Source organism: Agelaius phoeniceus, chromosome 5 (genome assembly GCF_051311805.1).
Source record: "Agelaius phoeniceus isolate bAgePho1 chromosome 5, bAgePho1.hap1, whole genome shotgun sequence".
NCBI lineage: Eukaryota > Metazoa > Chordata > Aves > Passeriformes > Icteridae > Agelaius > Agelaius phoeniceus.
In genome coordinates this window covers 27,404,963-27,424,773 of record NC_135269.1, presented here as the reverse complement: position 1 = coordinate 27,424,773, position 19,811 = coordinate 27,404,963, and the positions used below count along the sequence as shown (strand labels likewise).

At 37.7% G+C, this 19,811-nt stretch overlaps 1 protein-coding gene across 4 annotated transcripts in view; it reads right to left on the bottom strand.

Annotated features, from left to right (window-relative positions):
* The window catches only part of BLTP3B (bridge-like lipid transfer protein family member 3B), a 47,699-nt gene extending 29,189 nt beyond the window's left edge, over positions 1–18,510 (bottom strand). Inside the window, exons 1-5 of one of the 4 annotated variants that reach the window (XM_077178710.1) lie at positions 18,296–18,510; positions 11,079–11,225; positions 5,191–5,353; positions 4,052–4,090; positions 1,468–1,559 (exon numbers count right to left, since the gene is read on the bottom strand). In XM_077178710.1, the coding sequence (XP_077034825.1) occupies positions 1,468–1,559; positions 4,052–4,090; positions 5,191–5,353; positions 11,079–11,101 (317 nt within the window). In that variant the 5' untranslated portion in view covers positions 11,102–11,225; positions 18,296–18,510. Of the gene's footprint in view, positions 1–1,467; positions 1,560–4,051; positions 4,111–5,190; positions 5,354–11,078; positions 11,226–18,295 lie in introns of those variants that run through there. The other 3 variants (XM_077178712.1, XM_054632248.2, XM_077178711.1) reach the window with 3 other exon arrangements.
* Between the last annotated feature and the right edge of the window lie 1,301 nt (positions 18,511–19,811).

The window sequence follows — 19,811 nt, the reverse complement described above, 5'->3', positions numbered from 1 at the left end:
ATTATGAAACAGATGTTAAAATAAATGAAGTTACTAATGTATTCTACAGTTAGCAACTTTTGCTCAATATACTTGATGCAGTTTACAATAATTTTCACTCTGTGATCCTGATCTCTACATAATTAAAGAACATCTATTTGACTAAGATCAATGTACACAAATTATAACATTTAATACATTCCTTTAAAGTTAAATTACATGGATGAGATGTTAAATTACATGGATGTATGTATTATATGTTATTATACATACATTAAAAAAGCAGTCTACGTCATTATGCAGAAAGCCTACTCTTCTTTATAAACATAAGGAGTAATTCATGTCAAATTAATTACTTGACAATTCCAGTCTGGTTAGTATTTATGTCTATAAGCCAAAATATTTTGTCCATTAAAAATAATAACTTTCAGATATTCAAAATAGTATAAAGTATTTACATTATTTACATTATTTCACTCTATAAAGAAAGGCATCCTAAATGGTGGCTACACTCCTACAGTAAATCAACATGCATTCCGGTATTAAAAAAGATTAAGCTGTTGTAAATAATTTTTAAATAAAAATCTTATATGTTCTGAATGTTTTAGATTAGTGTATGGAAAACTGAATATTAAATATTATTTTAACATGCAAAAATTTCTACCCTTTGGTTTTCTTGTGGATTTTTTCTGCTTGTTTTAAAAAAAAACTTGTGTGGTTTGTCATTCCTTTTCCTTTTTCAACTTTCATTCTACACAAAATCTCTATGGCTGTGATTATCAAGCTGTACCTTAGGAGACACAGAGGCCCATGGATTTCTATACATTGCATAGAAGTTACTACAAGAAAAAATATTGTATCATCAAATTTATTTATCTGTATATAGGGCCCTGTGACAATGGAAAAATGTTTTGAGTCCGTGTAAAGGAAATTAGCAAGACATAAAATCACTGATATAATGTTGTGTTGTCCCATCAAATTGCTTAAGTTTTGGGCTACACAGTGTGTGTGAAGTCTTTCAGTAAGAATCAGCTGATACAATTAAGGAAATAGAACTTTAAAACACTGCACTAACAAACAACTCTTAAAACTCTTTAGACAAAACAAAAAAGAAAAATATTTAAAACACACATGAACATTATATGTATTTTCCAAAATGGTTGAAGGCAAGATATCATTCATTTTTTAAAAACTTGATATCAATTAAACTCAGAAAATATCTGATATAGCAGTTGCACCCCTATGGAATGTACCTTGCAAGCTCTATATCTAGTTCACATCTTCTCTCCAGGCTTGGGCCTGGATAACTCCACTATCACTACACTACTTCACACACAAGCAATAAAATAAAATTTTGGAGGAGATGGGAATGGCAGGCTGCAACCCTATATACTTCTAAAAATTTAAGTTTTCAGAGGTACATAGTCAATCTGTTTTACATAATGCCAAACCTTTTTTGACCAATTACATGTAAGTGTCATCACTGACCTCTGCCCGGATGCAGTCGCTATAGGAGAGGGTCCATTAGGGGCACGTGGCTCTTCACATGTGCTCATTTCCATTACAACTTTATCCAAGGACTTGAAAAACAAAACAAAACAAAACCAAATTGGAGACCTTAGAGGTAACAAAGTAAATAGATGACATTATGAAGAACCAAAATCCAAACAGAAAAAGGTCACTTGAGAACTTTTTCTGAAATATACATAAAACATTTCCTACCATGTCAATTTTTCCACAAACTTTTGTAATGCACTAGAATTATCTGTTTTAAACTTTTTCTTATGCTTTTGAGTTCTAACACACATCTCCAGTCAAATATTGTATCTTAAAATTCTTGATTCCTGAATATTATTTATCCAACACATGAATTTTCAAAAATCGCATTTCAAAATGGACATGCTTTAATGTGTAGTTATCTGAATTTTCTTTTTACATGGCTGTTCTTTCAATGAAATACTTAATGCAAGCTGATTCAAAGCACAACAGTTAAGATTTTTTTCCCTGTCTAACTGCAACTTTCTACCAGCCCTTCTGAATTCCCCCATTTATGCTCTTAGGTCAGACAAATACCAAAAACCCCTTTGTCCTCAATTTTAGATTTTTAATGATTCAACCTGCCTTAGCTACTAGATTATTATCATATTGTGTTAATCATGCCCATTGTCATAATCTGCTTGCTCAACATTTTTCTGTGCTACTCTTATCCATGATTACATGGATAAAAACCTGACTACAACCAAAAAATTAATGAAGTGTCCAGTCTGGATTTATTTATATTTGACTGTATTTTGATGCTTAAAGGGAAGAATAGCTGTTAAGAGTAAATTTGGACATTTTAGAATTATTTTTTTAGCTGTCTCAATGACTATCTTTCCTTGAAAACAACAGAGAAAAAAAAACAAGAAAAACCCAATCCCTTAGTTTGAGGATGGTGGGGGGAAGCCAAGATTTCTCCTAGTTATCCTAACAGTTTTGCATGTTTGACCACTCTTTTAAAAATTCTCTTTACTACATGATTAGTGCACAGATCAGTAGGACATGGATTCAAGGAGACAGCACAATATAAAAAAGAGGTAACGAAGAATGCCTGGATGCAGATCTAAGTCTTTTTTCACTGGCAACTTCTGTACTTGGAAAGAGTAAAAACTGCTGCAGATCATCCCTGGGGCCCAAAATCACTCCTCAAAACTATCCTGTTTATCATATAAAACCAGAACTGGGTCATGAACAAACAGTATGTGCCACTATGTCAACAGACTGATTCTCACAAAGGGCAACTCAGCTTAGTGAAAGTCCCTTTGGCTAGACAAGTGGGTTCTAGTTATCCAGTAAGCTGTGCTAACAGAGGATGCTATTCCAATTTAATTCAACTCTCAGTAGCAAAAATATCCCCTCTCCCCATCCCTGCCAAAATACCAGAAGTTCAGTGATGTAATGAAGGGCTGAGGTTTGGCACTTGGGCCACTGTATTCACTTTCCTTTAGAAATCAAAAAGGCTGTTGTACAATCTACCATATTGAATAGTGAACTTTAGTTACATATTTAATGCACTTGTTCAAGGACACCTTTATGTAAAAAAGGTTACCTTGAAAGTTATTTTAGCCTCCAAGAGTGCTAATGTAAGTCCAACAGGAGTTAACCAAACAGTGCCTTGCTACCACAGGTCAAAGTGTGTCATGTTTAAGAATAGCACAGCTTAAACCCATTTCCTAATTCGGCAGTTGCATCTCACAGCCAAGTGGTTGAATCATCCCACCTCGGCCTTACCAGGCTTTAAGTTCTGGCTGTCAGGAAGAAGCAGTACAGATGAAGGTACATTCCAACTGGGTCACTAGCAAATGCATCAATTATTTAAAACAACATGTCTTTCCCAAGTCTGATTCAGAATGAAGGAATTACAAGCACATTCACTGCAAGACTGTGAATGTTCAGCTAAAGGAATATTCACCCTTAAGCAAATGCAATTGAGAAAGTTTACTCATCAAATACATTACTTCTGGTGCTACCACAATTGTTAGTATATTTAAAATTAAAGAACAAAGGAGAACAAATGCAAGAATTAATGTGACTTCTAATTGCTGTTGAGTTCTATTTACACATTTTACCTCCTATTTATATCCAGGCTGAATCCTAGGTGGTTACAAAACCCCTATAAATGCTATGTGTGTCAAACCTGCTATAGCTGAGATCACTATGTAAAGTACAGATGTAGAATGAAAAGTCCCAGAAAAGACTGCTCCAAAAGAAAGGCAGGAACTTGTAAAAGGGGAGACTTGGACAAATAACTACCCTTCAGATAATCCCAAATGAACATGCAATGACTAAAAACATGACAGAAGTGAGCTAACAGTCAAACATCAGTGATTACATTGAAGCCACAGATTAAGAAAATAAACCTACCAAGGAAAACATTAAGGTGTTTTGCCTTGATCTGCTGCTACCAGAGGACACTTTGTAAAGGCCAGTTAATGTTTCAGCTATTTCCATAATCAAATCAAGAGAACTATATAAATATTTGATATAGATACTGCTACACACAGTACATTTCAGAGTTTATTTCAGAACTCACCAAAGAGATGGGATGTGTTTTCAATTTTGTCCATGGTATCTGCAAGAGAAAACACTAATCTAAAGCAAATTAAATATTAAAAATACAGTTAAAAAATCACACAGAATGTGTTCTAGGCATACAAATTATATTTCTAGCTTCTGAACTCAGCATAATATTACTTTCAAAATATTAAGTTCATCTGAACATACTATGTGGTAACTTTATGCACACTAGGTGTTAAAAAGTTTGAACTTCAAAATCTACTTATCACTGAGTAGAAAAATAGAGGAACAAAGTAGAATCTGTCTCTTTAACAGTGAGTTGTCAAGCATTAGAAAAAGCATCACAGCCTTACACATTATTTCCTTTAAAAGGAAAAAAAAATGTGTATTTCCTTTGTTGACCTAGAACTAATTAGACGCCTGCAACAAAACATCAAGTTCACTGCATTTAGAAAAATCAGGACAATCTCCCATAGTGGGAAAAAAAAAGCAGAGACAGAACACCAAAAAACCATAACCAAACTCCACCAAAAGACTAAGGAGGCGTTAATGTTTGACCAGATTGTAACTCCAGTCAAGAACAAGCCAAAGTTAATTTCTTAATCCCACGTTCATGCAATGTGGTAGAGATGATACACATTGTTTCAATTACTCGCAGCCACAATGCCCAAAAATGCAGTATCTCCTAGATTTACTGTGCTTCCCACATTTCCCACAGAGATCAGAATCCTTCCAAAAGGTATTTTTGGAAACAGGAACAGAGCAAGAGGGAAAGCAATAAATGAAGAGGAGTGAAGAGAGAACACATAAAAAAGAGAATAATAAATAATTATGATAGAGTAAATACTGCAGACAAATACAAACTTTTACTTCTACATTTTCAAAACAGGCAGGAATGAATTCTCCTCAGGAAGAAAAAATAAATTAAAAATAATCACTCTTATTTTCATTATTTCCAGGTGTATTTCACGTTATCACATAAGAAAGAAAAATAAGGAAGAAATTATTGCTGATAAAATCTTCATTGTTCTTTAAAATTTTATCAAGCACTTATTAGAATTTCCTAATACAAAGTTGCTTGAAAGTTTTTACAAAGACAAGACGAAAAGAAAAAAGAGTTGGTTAATTACCACTCCAGCACAATAGAACACTCACCCTAATGGATGCTTTATTACAAAACACCTTGTTTATAGCCAGCCATGTTGGAAGATCCAGCATGTTCTGGAGTACTTCTTGATCCAGCTCTAAATTGGTCAGCTGACCTTCTCCCTTTAACGTGCTCAGGTTGATCTTGTCAGGTGACAGATTTTTGGTGAACCTGAAAACAAACACACCTTAAGTAAATACATATAAAGCAATCAAAGTTATCCTTCATATCAGTGACAATTTAACTTAAAGCAATGGTCTGGGGGTGAGGAAATCCTTGATAAATTTCACCCAGGAAAGAAATGGTATGATGTAATTGATTTGTCCCTTCAATTTTTTCATCTCATTAGCTCAATTTATAAATACATAAACAAAAATATATTGTGAGATATCTTCTAAATTTTGTGTCACCCAGACTAACAAACTCAAACTATTGAACAATTTATTTTAAACTATATAAAGTAGAATTGAATCTATTTCACTCTTTAATTTTTTTGAAAGGAGAAAAAATCCCAAGCCCCTAAAATTACTGTCATAAACATTACCTTTCTATATTTAGTTAAAATCTTGCAATAAAACAGTTTTATTTACAATATTAATTTGATTTAGTCATAGAATTTAAAGACCAATTAGAAATACACATACAACAGCATGAGGTATATAAAATACTGGATGAAAACTTGAAAGCTCAATAAGATATCCATGTGGTAAAAAGCGTAACTAGTTAAAAGTGTACATATAAATTACTTTATATTTCAAATGCGCTAGGATTTGATGATACAATGAAACAATCTGACAATGTGACTGTGTCAAATGGTTCACATCCTTGTGAGGCCGCATGCCAGAGCCCATGGGTACCCTACCTTCAAACCAACAGCTGTAGCATTGTATCTACCATAAGCTATGAAAAGGCTATACTTTGCCACACTTTCAATCTGCCATGAAAAAATTGTTTCTGCTCATGAATTGAGTCTAGTTTTGCAAGACCAGGGAGTAGAAAATACTGCTGTTGGCAGTATGCTTCGTGATTTTTCCCACCAAAATCTCCTGGTGCTGTTATTCTCCAGGCAGAGAGCAAAGGGGTTTGTCTGTCCTCAATGATGGAACATCACTCTGCAGCGATGCCCCAGGAGGTGCAATTCCAGCATTTCCTTTCCATTCAAGAGACCAGCTTCTAACTGAACTACAAGGTCCTCATTAAGTCTGATTCTGGAGGAGATGTGGAAGAAGATGAAGAAGGTCAGCAAGCTTTTTTTTTCCTCTTAACAGTTTCCAAATACAGCTTGAAACAGAGAAGGCATTTTTTGAGTCCAACTCCCCGACTCCATTCTGGGATGGTTAGCTTTGAAAATGCATTTACCTAGCCTAACAAAATACAAGTAGTATGTATTTGCAAATAATGCTAGACATGTTTTTTATGACAGAAGTACTGCAGTTGTTACTGTATTGCTTACAGTCATAAATTATCCATAAGCAATGAGAGGTAATCTGTGAATAATATAGTTTCATAATTTCAGTACTAAAAATATATTGAGATAAGGGTATTGATAAATGTATTCTCCTTGGTAACTAATGTACTTTTAAATGGTCTGTTTAGAAACATTATGAGAGGAATAAAGGACTTGAATTATTTTGTTTTCTGATTACCCTTTTTTCTTGCTTTCAACAAGAAAGAATAATGACAAGAGCTAAATAACCTTCCTCATTAAAACAACCTATTAGTAACAGCAAAATATAAAATTTCCTATCTCAGAAAACATTGCAAAGTCTCATCTGACTCAGGTCGCACAAAATTCCTAGAAGATAAAAAGCAGTCATTGAGTGTTTTCAGTCACCTGGTAGTACCTCTCAATCTTAACTTTCTACTTAAGGGTCAACATAAGAATTACAAACTGGTGTCATTTAAAGTCACATTTACACAGCAAATGCAAAACCATTCTGCCATTACACACACACAAGTCTCCTGAGACACATGCTCTGTGAAAGAAGTCCCCCTCAGAGTTCCCTGTAGTTCAGCCACACCAGAAATGCCTCTCAGATTGGAGACAGATCTAAGCATTATCCTGGATCACAGCTGCAGACACATCAGAGGAAACACACAGGACCTACAAAAAGAGGTTTTCAAATTTCAGAGTAAGAAAAATACCAAAATACCGATCAGGGGGAGAACGGCAACAGCGAAGCCATTTTTGAGTTACTTTCCATATCCTTCCAACAAACAAAATAGAAGCCAGTTTCTCTCAACATGGAGCAGGACAGGGAAAAAATTCAAGGATCATCACTTTTTCTATATACATTTTTTTTTAATTCTTCATTCAGAAGAGACAGACATAAGAGGACCTCTGCCTGTTAGGACTGTACTCTTCATGTCAAAAGTCATGGAAGGAAACTCTCAACAGGTGAGCAGTGAGAAGATATTCTTTGCATAATTGTTTTCACAGATTGATTTTCAATTTTACAAACTACACTTTCTTTCTCAAAACATATCTGAGGTTTGAATTACTGTGTGATAGTATAGATTTCAATACAGCTTTAATATTGAATTTCATAAGTAGAATAATGCTGTAAAATATTTACAGTTTAAATGCAAGAATCCAGAAATATGAATTTGTCAATATCACAAGCTGCCTGACATAGCTCCTTTGGGTACATCTACACACCTACGCAGTTACAGATAAATGGTTCAACTTCAATTTACAAAGTACAGACTAAGAGTTTTGTGCAAAGCATAAAAGAGACTGTACAGTAACAGTGCAGTACTAAGAATCAAAGAGGAGTAAGTTACAATCAATGTATTTTGTCAGGACACAACAGCTCTTTCAGTTCTCTCCCTCTAAAATAACTCAAAACCCACATAAAAGATGCATTTATTTCCTTGCCTAAAATATTTATTTTCTAAAGGTTTGTTTGTAACACCACAGGCTTGGAGCTCCACCATTCTGGCAGAGAAGATGGCCAAGAAGTTGAAAACAGAAACAAAAAACCCCCCAAAACAGGTAGAGAAGATGGGAAAACACTCTTCTGAAGCCACAAGCTTATGGTTTGTATAAGGAAGGCCACAAACCACATGAAGCTTAGAGCAGTGCCCCCCAAAGGTTTGGAGCGAATAGCAGGTGCCTTGTCAAGTTTGACAACAGAAATTCCAACCTCTGGATTTAGTAGAGAAATAAGAGAAGTCTGGATCACGTTTGGACACAGATTCTCAGATGTTTGGCACATCTCCTGAATATACAACTGCTTTCCCCCAGCTCTACCATGTGTCTTCCCTGCTTTTTAAATAAAATTTCCTCAGCGATATGAGTCTAAATGTATGCTCTAATCATGATAAATTATTAAATCACAGTATGTACCACAGTTTTGCTTATCTCCTTGTTATGAACTCAAACTGCTTAAACAACAGGCTTTGAAAAAGGGAAGCATGACCTACTAAGCACAGGCAACTGGATCAATAATAGAACAGCAGAAATGGAACACGAAGATAACTGGGGTTTTTTTACTGTTTCACCTGGCTGAACTATGTTATTTGATCACTAAGGAATATTAAACCATTTCTGAAACAAGAAAAATGGTCTTTTTCAATTGAGTTTCTCAGGAAGATGTTTCCTTCCCATGACTCTAAGTAACAGAATGAAGGAAGTCTACTACTATTCAGCTCACTATACCACTTCAAACTTGAGGATTTCAAGTATGGAAGAGGAATAGAACTAACTCTCTGTCAAATTTCCCACAGGAAAAAAAATATTGGGATCACCAGTGTATACTGTTACAATTGAGTTCCTCTCATCCAACACAACACCACAAATCACAGCTGATCTTAAGTAACTGGCTTGATCAAGTACACCCCTCACTATCTGTGACACCCAACTGTCACCCTCTTACACCCTCCAACATCAGCTTCTACATGAGAAAGGTATCACCCCTTTACCCATCAGTATTGTGGCTACTCCCCACAAATTCCTACATGCTTTATCTAATCTCACCATGAACATTTGCAGAATTGTCTGATATGTATTTGGTGTCTGAGTGCAAGATGGAGAACCCTCCATGGCCTGCTGGATGTCCAGCATGGAGAGGATCACCTCCTGCAAAGCACTTTGTGAAGGTGCTCATCGCCCAACCCTTTGGAGCAAGACAGGGCATTTCCTTGTTTACACACCCAGCTGGACCTACTGCTCTTGGGCTGGCCATGAGTTATAGCACACTGGACAGATCCAAAATAGCACCTACAACCCTACAGCTTCAGGTGGGACTTTTCATGCTACTATATAGAACCTCATGTACCTAACAATTATCAAGCTTTTTGACCTATCATAGTCCAAGAACTAAACTTCCTTTCCAGGGAGATCACTAATTAGGACCTTGGCTCAACAAGGAACCCAAATGTGTGTAACACATCTGGTGCAGTGTCACACCACCTTCTGATCCATCCCATTGTAGGAGCCCTGAATAGTATGTCTGCTTTGCTGACACTTTTCAAATAATGGCTACCATTTCATTACAACACAGAACTTCAGCACAGACTCCCACTCCAGATGACTTCCTAAAGACGTCTTAGAACACTGGTACTCACTTCAAGAGCTGTTCCACACTTTCTCAAATACTGACATCCCCACCAAGTATGTAATGCCTCCCCTAGTTAATTCTGTAATAACACATCTAGGACATTATTTTCTTTCCATTTAGAAAAGCTGTATTGCTTGCTTTTTGGGTACAGGCAGAACTGAGACAGCTGCTGTCATCAGTGGTTATTATCTAATTATGTGTCATGAAGCAGATCTGCAGAGACACAGCCAAGCACTGTGCATAAATGAGGAGCTTGCACTGCACAAATGATAATCATGTCGCAAGTAAAACATTGCTCAAGCAATTTACCTTTCATTTATGATAAACCCTCACACAGATCAATATTAAGCTTTTCTATTCCATGAGTCTTTTCACATCAAGCAGAGAAATGGCCAATATGATCAACCCAAAAGAAATTTATTCAAACACGACAATCCTATACATCGTGACTTAACGATACAGTGAGTACAAGATAATATAAAATCCTGAATATATCAAACAATATGTGGCAATACATACACAAGTTCCCCATCGCAGGCAGCAAAAAAAAAACCTTAATTTGATTATACTTGATAACTATTAAATATACTTAAACTATTAAAAAAACCCCAAACTTATACTTAAACTATTAAAAAATACCACTTGAAATACAATATTCTGTACCTAATGCAAAAAAAAAAAAAGCCATTTAATGAAAAATAACTTCAGAAATTTAAAATCATGAAATAATGATACAGTGTAAAAGCGTAACAATACCTGCTTTTTGGAAATGGTATCATTTATTTATATGACATTAGCAGGTATCTTTTTTAATGGTAACTGATCAGATCTCACAACAAAGTAAGATCTTTTTGATTAGATATTAACTATAAGAACTCTTATTTTAAATAAATAAATAAAATCAGTCACTTTCTTCTGTAAACTAGTTTAAGAGCTGTCTGATCCTTCAAGTATATCAAATACAAAGCTAATAGACAATAAGTAATGAAAAAGAATTAAGAAGATGCAAATAATAAACAGTAAATGTCATATAGCCTAAAGATATTGGGAAATACCCAGATTACATTTAGAAAATACACGTCAAGGTATGTTTATAATGGGATTGCTGATTTAGTTCACAAACCCAAATTTAGTTTAGGACTTACAAAAATCCCAAAGAATCCAAAACACACGGCTGCATATAAACAATTATTTTTTGCATAATTTTAAATTACAGAAAGAAACAGGAGTGGAAACTCAAGTAACATTTTATAGAGCTCACTTCACTCCTAAATTTATATAAATACATACCACCTCTTACATTTACTCTACAAAGGTGGGAGAGGGGAAGTTACCTGAGGGCAAGGTATTCAGACATAAGGCCCCTATTCCTGGTGAAAGCAAGTGGTCAGTTGCCACGGCTTCTGAGAAGCTTCTGGTACTCATTTTGGTAGTAAGGATATTCACAGCAAACCAATCTCCACCAGAGCCAGCTGGGATCGCTGTAGGGAACGGGACACAGGGGACACACAAGGGATCAAGTTCAAAGGGAAAAAGGAGTGATACAATAATGTAAGAGAGTTTTAGCTGAAGATAACTGCAGTTACAACAGTTTGTTACACATCATGACACTACAGAATTCAAAAGGAAACAGGCCTGTGTAAAACACTAGATTCCTGTGAGAGTATCCCTTGCTGTCTGATACTACAGTACTGGAGCCCTGTTTAAATGAACAGCTTATGAACAAGATTTTAATCATGCAGAAAAGATCGATACAATGTAGCCAAGTCATTTCAAGGATACCCAGTAAGTACATTTGGAAGATGAGGAAGAAGATAGCCCAAGGATGCAGCATAAGAGGGTTTTATTTTTAAATGGCAGACAATTTTTCAGTTTTGTTTTGCTTAGCCTGAGATTTCTCATATTATTTGTTCCTACTTACAGTGCCTCAACCTCAGCTATTCAAAATTCACACTAAAGAAACCTGATTCTAGAGATGTAGGGGAATGGGACTTCTAGATTTGTTTTTGTGTTTGGGGTGGTGCTACAAAGACCTGCACACATTTGACAGTCTGATTTTGCAGGCTATGAAATTTTAGTACAATCAGCTCTTCAAAAAAAAGTTCTCTGCTAACTGTCTTCACTTCAAAGAGATACTTCAGCTTAAATATAATTAATTCCTACTCTTTCACCCTTTTGGTTGCAACAAAATGCAAACATTTGGACAGTGACCTTAGTAGGCAGTTCGCTGGGATATCAGAACAGAATTTAAGAGATTTATCACTAAAGTGACTTACAGGTACCTAGTTACAAATTATTCTTCTTCTCAAGTCTCCAGACCCCCAGTAATGGAAGAAACCACGACATGAAAACTATTTCAGAAGTAGGCAACCATGTAACTTTCAGATTCCTGGGCGGCTGGATCCAAGTGTTACTTCCTTGAGAGTCAAAAGGAGCAAGTGTCTCTGAGGTAAAAAACCCAAAACTCCGGTGTTTTCAACCTGAATGGTAAAGATGCATGGCAGAGCTGCCACCAAATCTGTGCTGGGGACATTCTTCTTCCAGCAAGGCTTGTACATCCATCCAGAGGAGGCTGGAAGAACTAAAAAGCACAGCCTAGCTGCAACTCTTTCCTCTCCTGTGTTTCCTTACCAAAAAAGAAGACAATTGAGAGATCTGACCCTTGGTTAGCACCAGCTCCACAAAGGTGTACTCCTACAGGAGTTACTGGATTGAGAAACCTGGGTTGTTGTGCAAGTGGCCAAACCCAAGATACTCTTGATACAACTGAGTAATTACTTGTTAGCAATTATTCTGATGATTCACAAAAAACCTGTGAAGTAAATCACTTTGCATAAGCTTTTATAATTCCATTAATGTCTCATCAGAAATTATCTCATCTCCTTCGTCCAATCTTCTTGTAGAAAAAAAAGAAAAAATATAACAAGATACTTTAAAAAGCACCTCTCCTTCTTGGAGTTATTTAGTACTGACGTTTATTCTGCTTCAATATTAAAAAAAACCCCTCAAAACACTAAGGCTTTGGCAGGAGAAATAACAAATTTTAGAAAAATGCAACTGTGGGCTAGTTTTGATTCTTACATACTCCATAATCACTTGACCTTAAGAGACAATTTTATTCCTTACAGGTTTTATTTAAATACCCATTTTTCCCAGGGAATACTTCATACTAGTGTGTCAGATACTTGAACAGAGCAATCTTCAAGATCATTTTCATTGTGAAACTTACTAATATTCTGAGAACTCTTTAAAGAAAATGATCACATACAACTCAAATGGTGCTGATTAATTCCTCTTGATTGTGCAAATGTATTAGATTTTATTATGTATGCACAAGAGTTGTCTGACTTCAACAAAGCTTCAGCAGAGCTTTAATTGTACAAATACAATGTCTGTAGAATTAGCATTTAGATTTATAATACATTTGCAAAAATAACCTAAAACAAACTGAAATGGTCAACTCAAATTCTGTGAGTTTATTTTATTAACCCAAATCCTACTGAAAGCTTAAGAGATCTTTCTGAGACATAACACAAGATTTAATATCAAATCTTAATAAAGGTAACAATTTAGAATTTTTCCAGAAAATGCATTATTGCTCATTTATCTCCAAAATACATGTATACTTTCATAGAGCACCACAGCAATTTCAGTTTGAATTTTGGAAGATGTTCTGTTACAGAATATTAAAATGCAATATGATGCATGAAGCTACTAATAAAAACAGAAGAGAGTGAAAGTTTTTTATTTCTGTTTAAAAAAGCATTTATTGATTCCTACATTCTCATCAGAACATTACTAAGACGTTCATGCAGAAGAAATTGTTGGCACCAAGTCTCCACCTAAATACCAAAAGTATTGATTTTCAAGCATAAGGGAATTTAAGGAATATAGGATTACAGTGAAATTTCAAATTGCTCTTTCTCCTTCTTGTCTGCTGTCTAAAGCAGTTCTGCTTTACTACTTGTAGTTTTTTAGGCTTATTCTTTCCCTAGGTGCAGCATTTAAGACAGATATGATGCTAACACCTTCTGCAAGCATTCAGATACAATACAGACTCATTCAGAATAAGAGAGATTATTATGTCTACATTGTGTTCTGCAATTTTCTCACATACTAGACAAGCCAATGAAGTCAGACAGCTAGAATACACTCTGCAAAATTAGTACAAGCAAAAAGAGAAGCGGAAAAGTACATACTTTGTGTTCTTTGGCTGGCTAAGGGAATTGGATAACTTTCCCAAAACTAAAGTGACACAGAAGTAGAATACACAAAACTGAAAATAAGCAAAAACCTACTTATTTTGCTACTAGCAGAATTTTCAAAATTCATCCAAACAACTTTGGTCATTCACTTTCAGGAAGGAAATGGCCCATTCTAGCCCAATAAAGGTGTTGCACTGCTTTACCCTAAAAGAAATCAGATCCCTTGAGAGGACAACATTCCTCACCAATCAGGCATGTCTGACTGGCTTAAAACCAGGTCAATATGCAGGGTAAATACTTTGGTAGGATGCATATCAGTTGTACCAGCTGATGTAGGATATCATTGTTTATATCAGTACCAGCTGATTCCTGATATTCATACAATTAGGATGCTATTCTTTGTACAACCATTCTGCATATGAACTTTAGAATGGCTTCCTAATTATGAGATTGTAACAATTGTCCAAACTCACTCCAATTTTCCTCTATTGAAATCTTAGTACGTTCACATCTATTGATTCAGATAAGCAAAAGCAAAGGTCTAAGTTCATGCAGAACATTAACTAATGACACAACTGAAAACAATTTCTGCCATACCAAACACACTTCAAAACCTCTTACTGTTTTCTTTGTGGAAAATATTGAGTAAGATGCAAACTGAAACTCTTTAAGTTGAACTATGTGTTATCATTAATAAACTTATGAGTCAATATTAATTGAGGTGAAGACTGTCATATTCAGTGTGGCTACTTATCAGACCAGCAAAGTTTATAAGCTTGCCTTCCATACTTCTTACACATAAACAAAACTGTTTTTCACAGAAAGGTATGGATCATGCAAATACACAGAAGACTCAGACTGCTCATTAACTAGAAGGGAATTTCAATGTGACTAGAAGCCAAAACTAAAAAACACCTGAAAACACCCTTATACAAGTCTGAGTTAGTAATACCTGATCTCTGTACGCACCTCCCATCCAAAAAACCCAAGATTGAAACCCCTGCCATGGAGATGATCCCCTCAAAAACAGAGATAGTATTACAGTAACCCCACAGTGAACTTGCACAGGGCAATCTAGATTCCTATTGGAAATCTTTAACACCATTGTTTCATACACTTGTCCACCAAGTCTGAGAAAAAAGAAGGAATGCTGAAGGATATCTGCAATCATCACAGCAGAGCACTGAACAGAAAATTTTGCAATAAAAAGGTGGTGTTCAACAAGAATTCTCTCACCCACTGAAAATACGTAACAGCACAAATGAAGATACAACACAAGCTCCAGTTCAATGGGGAAGGCCTTTACAGTACAAGTGAGTGATCCCAACACTACAGAGAAGACTTCTCCTAGGGATGGAGTATCTTTCCTACCTCTGTAAAGGAGGATGCTGTTACCCAGACACTTGTTTCACTTTAGGGCACATATGAAATAAAGACATTTGGTCAAGTGCATTCAGTAAAACCACACCTAACACAATGTGGAGATGTAAAAATTTCAAGCCTCCAAATGGCAAACTCATCTCTTCAGTTTAGTTGATACATTTAGTTTCATATCCTACACCTAGCACCACATAATGTGAAGTACAGCAAAAACAGATGTAATTTGTTCCTAGCCCTTCCCTCCTTCTTGTTTTCTACCACAGCCTTGGGAAAGAAAAATGCATGTTGAAGATAGAGGACATTTTAAAAAATTTTAAAAGACTGAAAAAGCAAAAAACTCATCACCACATCCTGACATGAGATAAAGACTTGTTACAAACTGAATAAAATAAGCTTTATTACCTTCACTGCTCTTAAACTGTAACACAGCAACAAAAACCCCTTTATAAAGGTAAAAAGTAATTTGGATATCAAAACCATTTCAAAATGCAGCTTGGGTCATCTTCTTATTCTCAGACATTAAAGACTCATACCCATGAAACATTTTCACTGCCTAATGTAGAATGATGAGGGCTCCTTCTACACCAGTGCCCATTATCAGTTCATCTAATAAAAGCACTGTGAACTGCTAAATGGAAACTGCATTGCTGAATGACACAATGCTTCCAAATGTGCAAATACAGTACCTAGATAGGAAAAAGAGTAAAAACATGATTAACAGATATTGCAGTGATCTTCATGGCAAACATTGCCAAATCAATGATGATTTGGGGAGCTGGACAAGATTTAAAGATCCCTTCCAACCTCAACTGTTCTGTGGTTTGTGGCAAAAAATCAAAGCACTTCTCTGTAACTCAAGATATAAATTCATATCTTTGTTCAAACATAAAGGGAAATAAAATATTCAAAAATGAAAATAAATCAAGATAAGAGGGTAATTCTTTCCACTATATATGTACCTCTTCCAATAAGTTTTAGTCCTGCCACTAATGCCTGCTTAGTTGAAGCAGGCAGCAGTTGCAAGAAATTATGAAAACTGCAGAACAGCAACTATTATAGTAAGAGTAAAAAAGTGAAAAAGCATCCTTTGGCACTCTCTATTACAGGAAATTCATTATGTATTTAGCTCCTTAGTCACATTCTCACAGAACTTATTAATGAAAATTCTGAATGAATACTTTTATATTTTTTGCAGAAAAAATCAAGGTCCTGAAATTTAAGCTCATGTCACTTGAATTCTGCTTTCCTGAGTAATGAGCTTCTGAAACCACTGAAACACCTGTTCTGCAGGAAGTAAAGGTATTATCTGAACATGTAATGAAGAACACCCATAACAAGGGGCTTAATAATACTGTCTACAGTTTAGGTATCAAAAACACTCTTTGAATAGTATGGATTATGAGCATCAAGTTCAACTTGCAAGCCACATACCACTGGATATATCCCATAAGCTTTCCAGAAGTGATAAAATCTGTCATAATCATTTGACAGAGCCTTGTTGAGTAAACATTATCACAACAGACAAGAGAGGAATCACAAAAATGACAAAGTACTTATTTCTAATCTATTCAGCTGCTCATTTGAAAAACTGAACAAAAACCGACTCATCTTACTCATGCCAAGTTCCCAGATACTTTTTAGAGTTAACCTGTAGCACAGAGACTAGAGCTCACTTCTCTTCCCGTACAGCTTGCTACATACATATCACTACAGGAAACAAGCTGCTAAATCCAGCTATTCCAAGCACACTGCTGATTAGAAAACTGACTCAAGGCTGATGACATCTTCTCCTTGCATTTCCATTCACACGGTGCTCTGTCATTTTCATGCGAAGAGATTTCTTTGTCAGCATTCCCTGCTACATAACTCATGAGCAGGGCAGAGCAGAAAAATTATTCTACTACTGCTCCATATATCACATTTAGCAGATAGATATCAAAGGATTTGGAATGAGAATTATGTTCTCCATACGCATCAACAACAGATTAGTCAAATGACAATCTGTCACTTCATTTTGTTTGATTTTCTCTATAAACACTTTTCAGATATACTACACTAAAGTGGAATAGAACATTTTGTAAGAAAAAAAATATTTCAGGTTGTATTTTTTAAGATATAAAAGTAAGCTGTGAAGAATTAGCAACGCTATGGCATTATGACAGATCAAGTACCTAACAGGTTTTTGCCTTTCTTTAGAAAATGGGAGAAACCTGATGCGGCTTTTTAAAACTGTATGAATAGGATTGTGTACTTTCTGTGATTTCTCCATCTTTCAAGCACACGACATTGACAGCTAAGAAATTTACAGGAGGTTTGTTTGTTTTGTTTTAGGCCGCGAGGCACCATAGACATTATTTCAGTCACCCAGAACACCACGAACTTATTTTCACCTCTCCGCGTGCACCTTTCTGTTGCCCGGCCTCACCTGCTGGGTGTCTCCAGAGCTCGGAATTGGCGAGCTGAGCTGCAAGGACACAGGCCGAGCTGCCCCAGCCCGGCCAGCAGCGCACCACGGCGGCTGCTGCTCGCCCCCGCCACCCGGGAATCACGGGGGTCTGCCCCGCTTCTCTGCCCCCCGCACACCTCGGGCAGCGGGGGGGGGCACCGTCAGCCCGGCGGGGAGGCGGCCGGAGCCCGGCGGTGACTCACTCACTCGGTGACTCCCTCCTGCGCCAGGCAGACCGAGCCCCCTCCCCGCCTGCGCCGCCGGGCACCGGGCGAAAGAGCCGGGGGCCAGGGGCCAGCTAAGCGGCTGTGGCCGCCGGACAGCCCCACACGAGCGCCTAGCCACCTCCTCCGCCTCCAAATCACTACGAGGAGGCGTCTTCGGTTCCCCCTTCTGCGCGCAGAATGGACCCGGTGCCCCCGGCCAGCGCCCAGACCGGGGGTCGCTCACCGGGACAGGGACCCGCAGTCGCCCCCTCCCCGCACCGCCTCAGCTGCCCGGTGCACCGCGCCCCACTGACCTGGAGAGATGCTTCAGGATCTGCTTCTTGATAATCCCCGCCATGGTGTCTGCCTGCCCGCGCCCCTCACGACGACCAGCCGGGACCGGGAACGCGCCTCATCCCTGCGCCCGCCCCTGCCCGAGGTGGGGAGAGCGCCGGGAGCGGAGCCGCTATCCCCACTCGCGCTTACTCGACGCCCGGCGCCATCTTGGCCGCAGCATCGCCTGGTGACGGGGGCGAGACGGGGCGGGACGGGCCCGGGGCCCCCGCCCCGCGCGGAGAGCGGCGGCTCCAGGCGCGCAGAGCGGCGCGGGGGACGGGGGCACGGCCCGGGGACAGGCGCACGGGCACTCGTGGCGCCATGGGCAAGGGCAGGGGTGCCTCCGCCCTTCGCATGTTCGCAAAGCTCCTGCCCGCCTGCTCAGTTTCTCCGTCCCCATTCAGCGCCCAAAGCCTCTGGCCCTCCTCAGCCCCACCGCCTACCTTTCCCCCCCTCCCTCTTCCGTCAGCTGTTTCTTTCGTCCCTCTTCAGCCTTCCCATCTCCAAAATTCTGGAAGCTGTCTCTGCATCCCCGCCTGTGGCTCCATCCCTCTCCCGCCTGTGGAGCGTGTCCCAGCACCATCACACCTTTGCCTGGGCCTGACAGCGGCCAAGCCCAAAGATAGGACATCTGCAGCTTCTACAGCACCACACAAAAGAAACAAGGCTGGATAAGATAAAGAGCTTACCGACAGAAACTTACAATGCTATGGCAAGAAATTCACATGTATATGCACACACATATAAATATCCTATATCCGAATTGCTCAAACCCAGAGACTTGTAAAATCAGGTTGTTCCTCAAATGCTTACATTTTGCTGGGTATCTGTGACAAGTATATAGCCTATGAGTTATTTTACTTTTGAGAGAACAGCCTCTCATGCTGTAGCAAAATCTCCAAGTCAGTTAAGAAATTAATGTCTTGTAGTAGTTTTGTTCATCCAAACATGGTTTTGTAACCCTTTTCCTCTGGCACTCCCTCATTCATAAAAGGCATCTGGAAGAATTTCAGTGGTGGGTAACCAAGTACCCTAAAAATATTAACTGGAAAAAAAAAAAAGAAAAAGAAAAAATTATTCGTCAGAAAACTAAAAACTTGCAGATGTGTCCTCCATATGCAGAATGGGCCTCTGTAATAGAGCTTGAGCTGCAGAGGAAAGACATCAGATACTATTTTCTCTGCTTCTCATATACATAATATTAATAATTTACAAGTGATGAACCAAAACCCTAAGGACCTTTAAGTCAGAAATATGAAGCAGCATAGAAAAAATAGGTCAGGAGATGAACATTTTCAATTGATTTTTCCAGACATTTAAAAATCAGTCAGTTGTGTAATACTGACCTCATTATATTCTTAAGGAGATTTATAAAGTAGGAATGAGCTGTGTGTGAAGCTAACACTTTTATGCCTGTTTTACATTCAGTTTTCTCAACTAGGAAAAAGTTTACCAGTATCATGGAGAACAGTACTCATCATCATGATGGGTCAT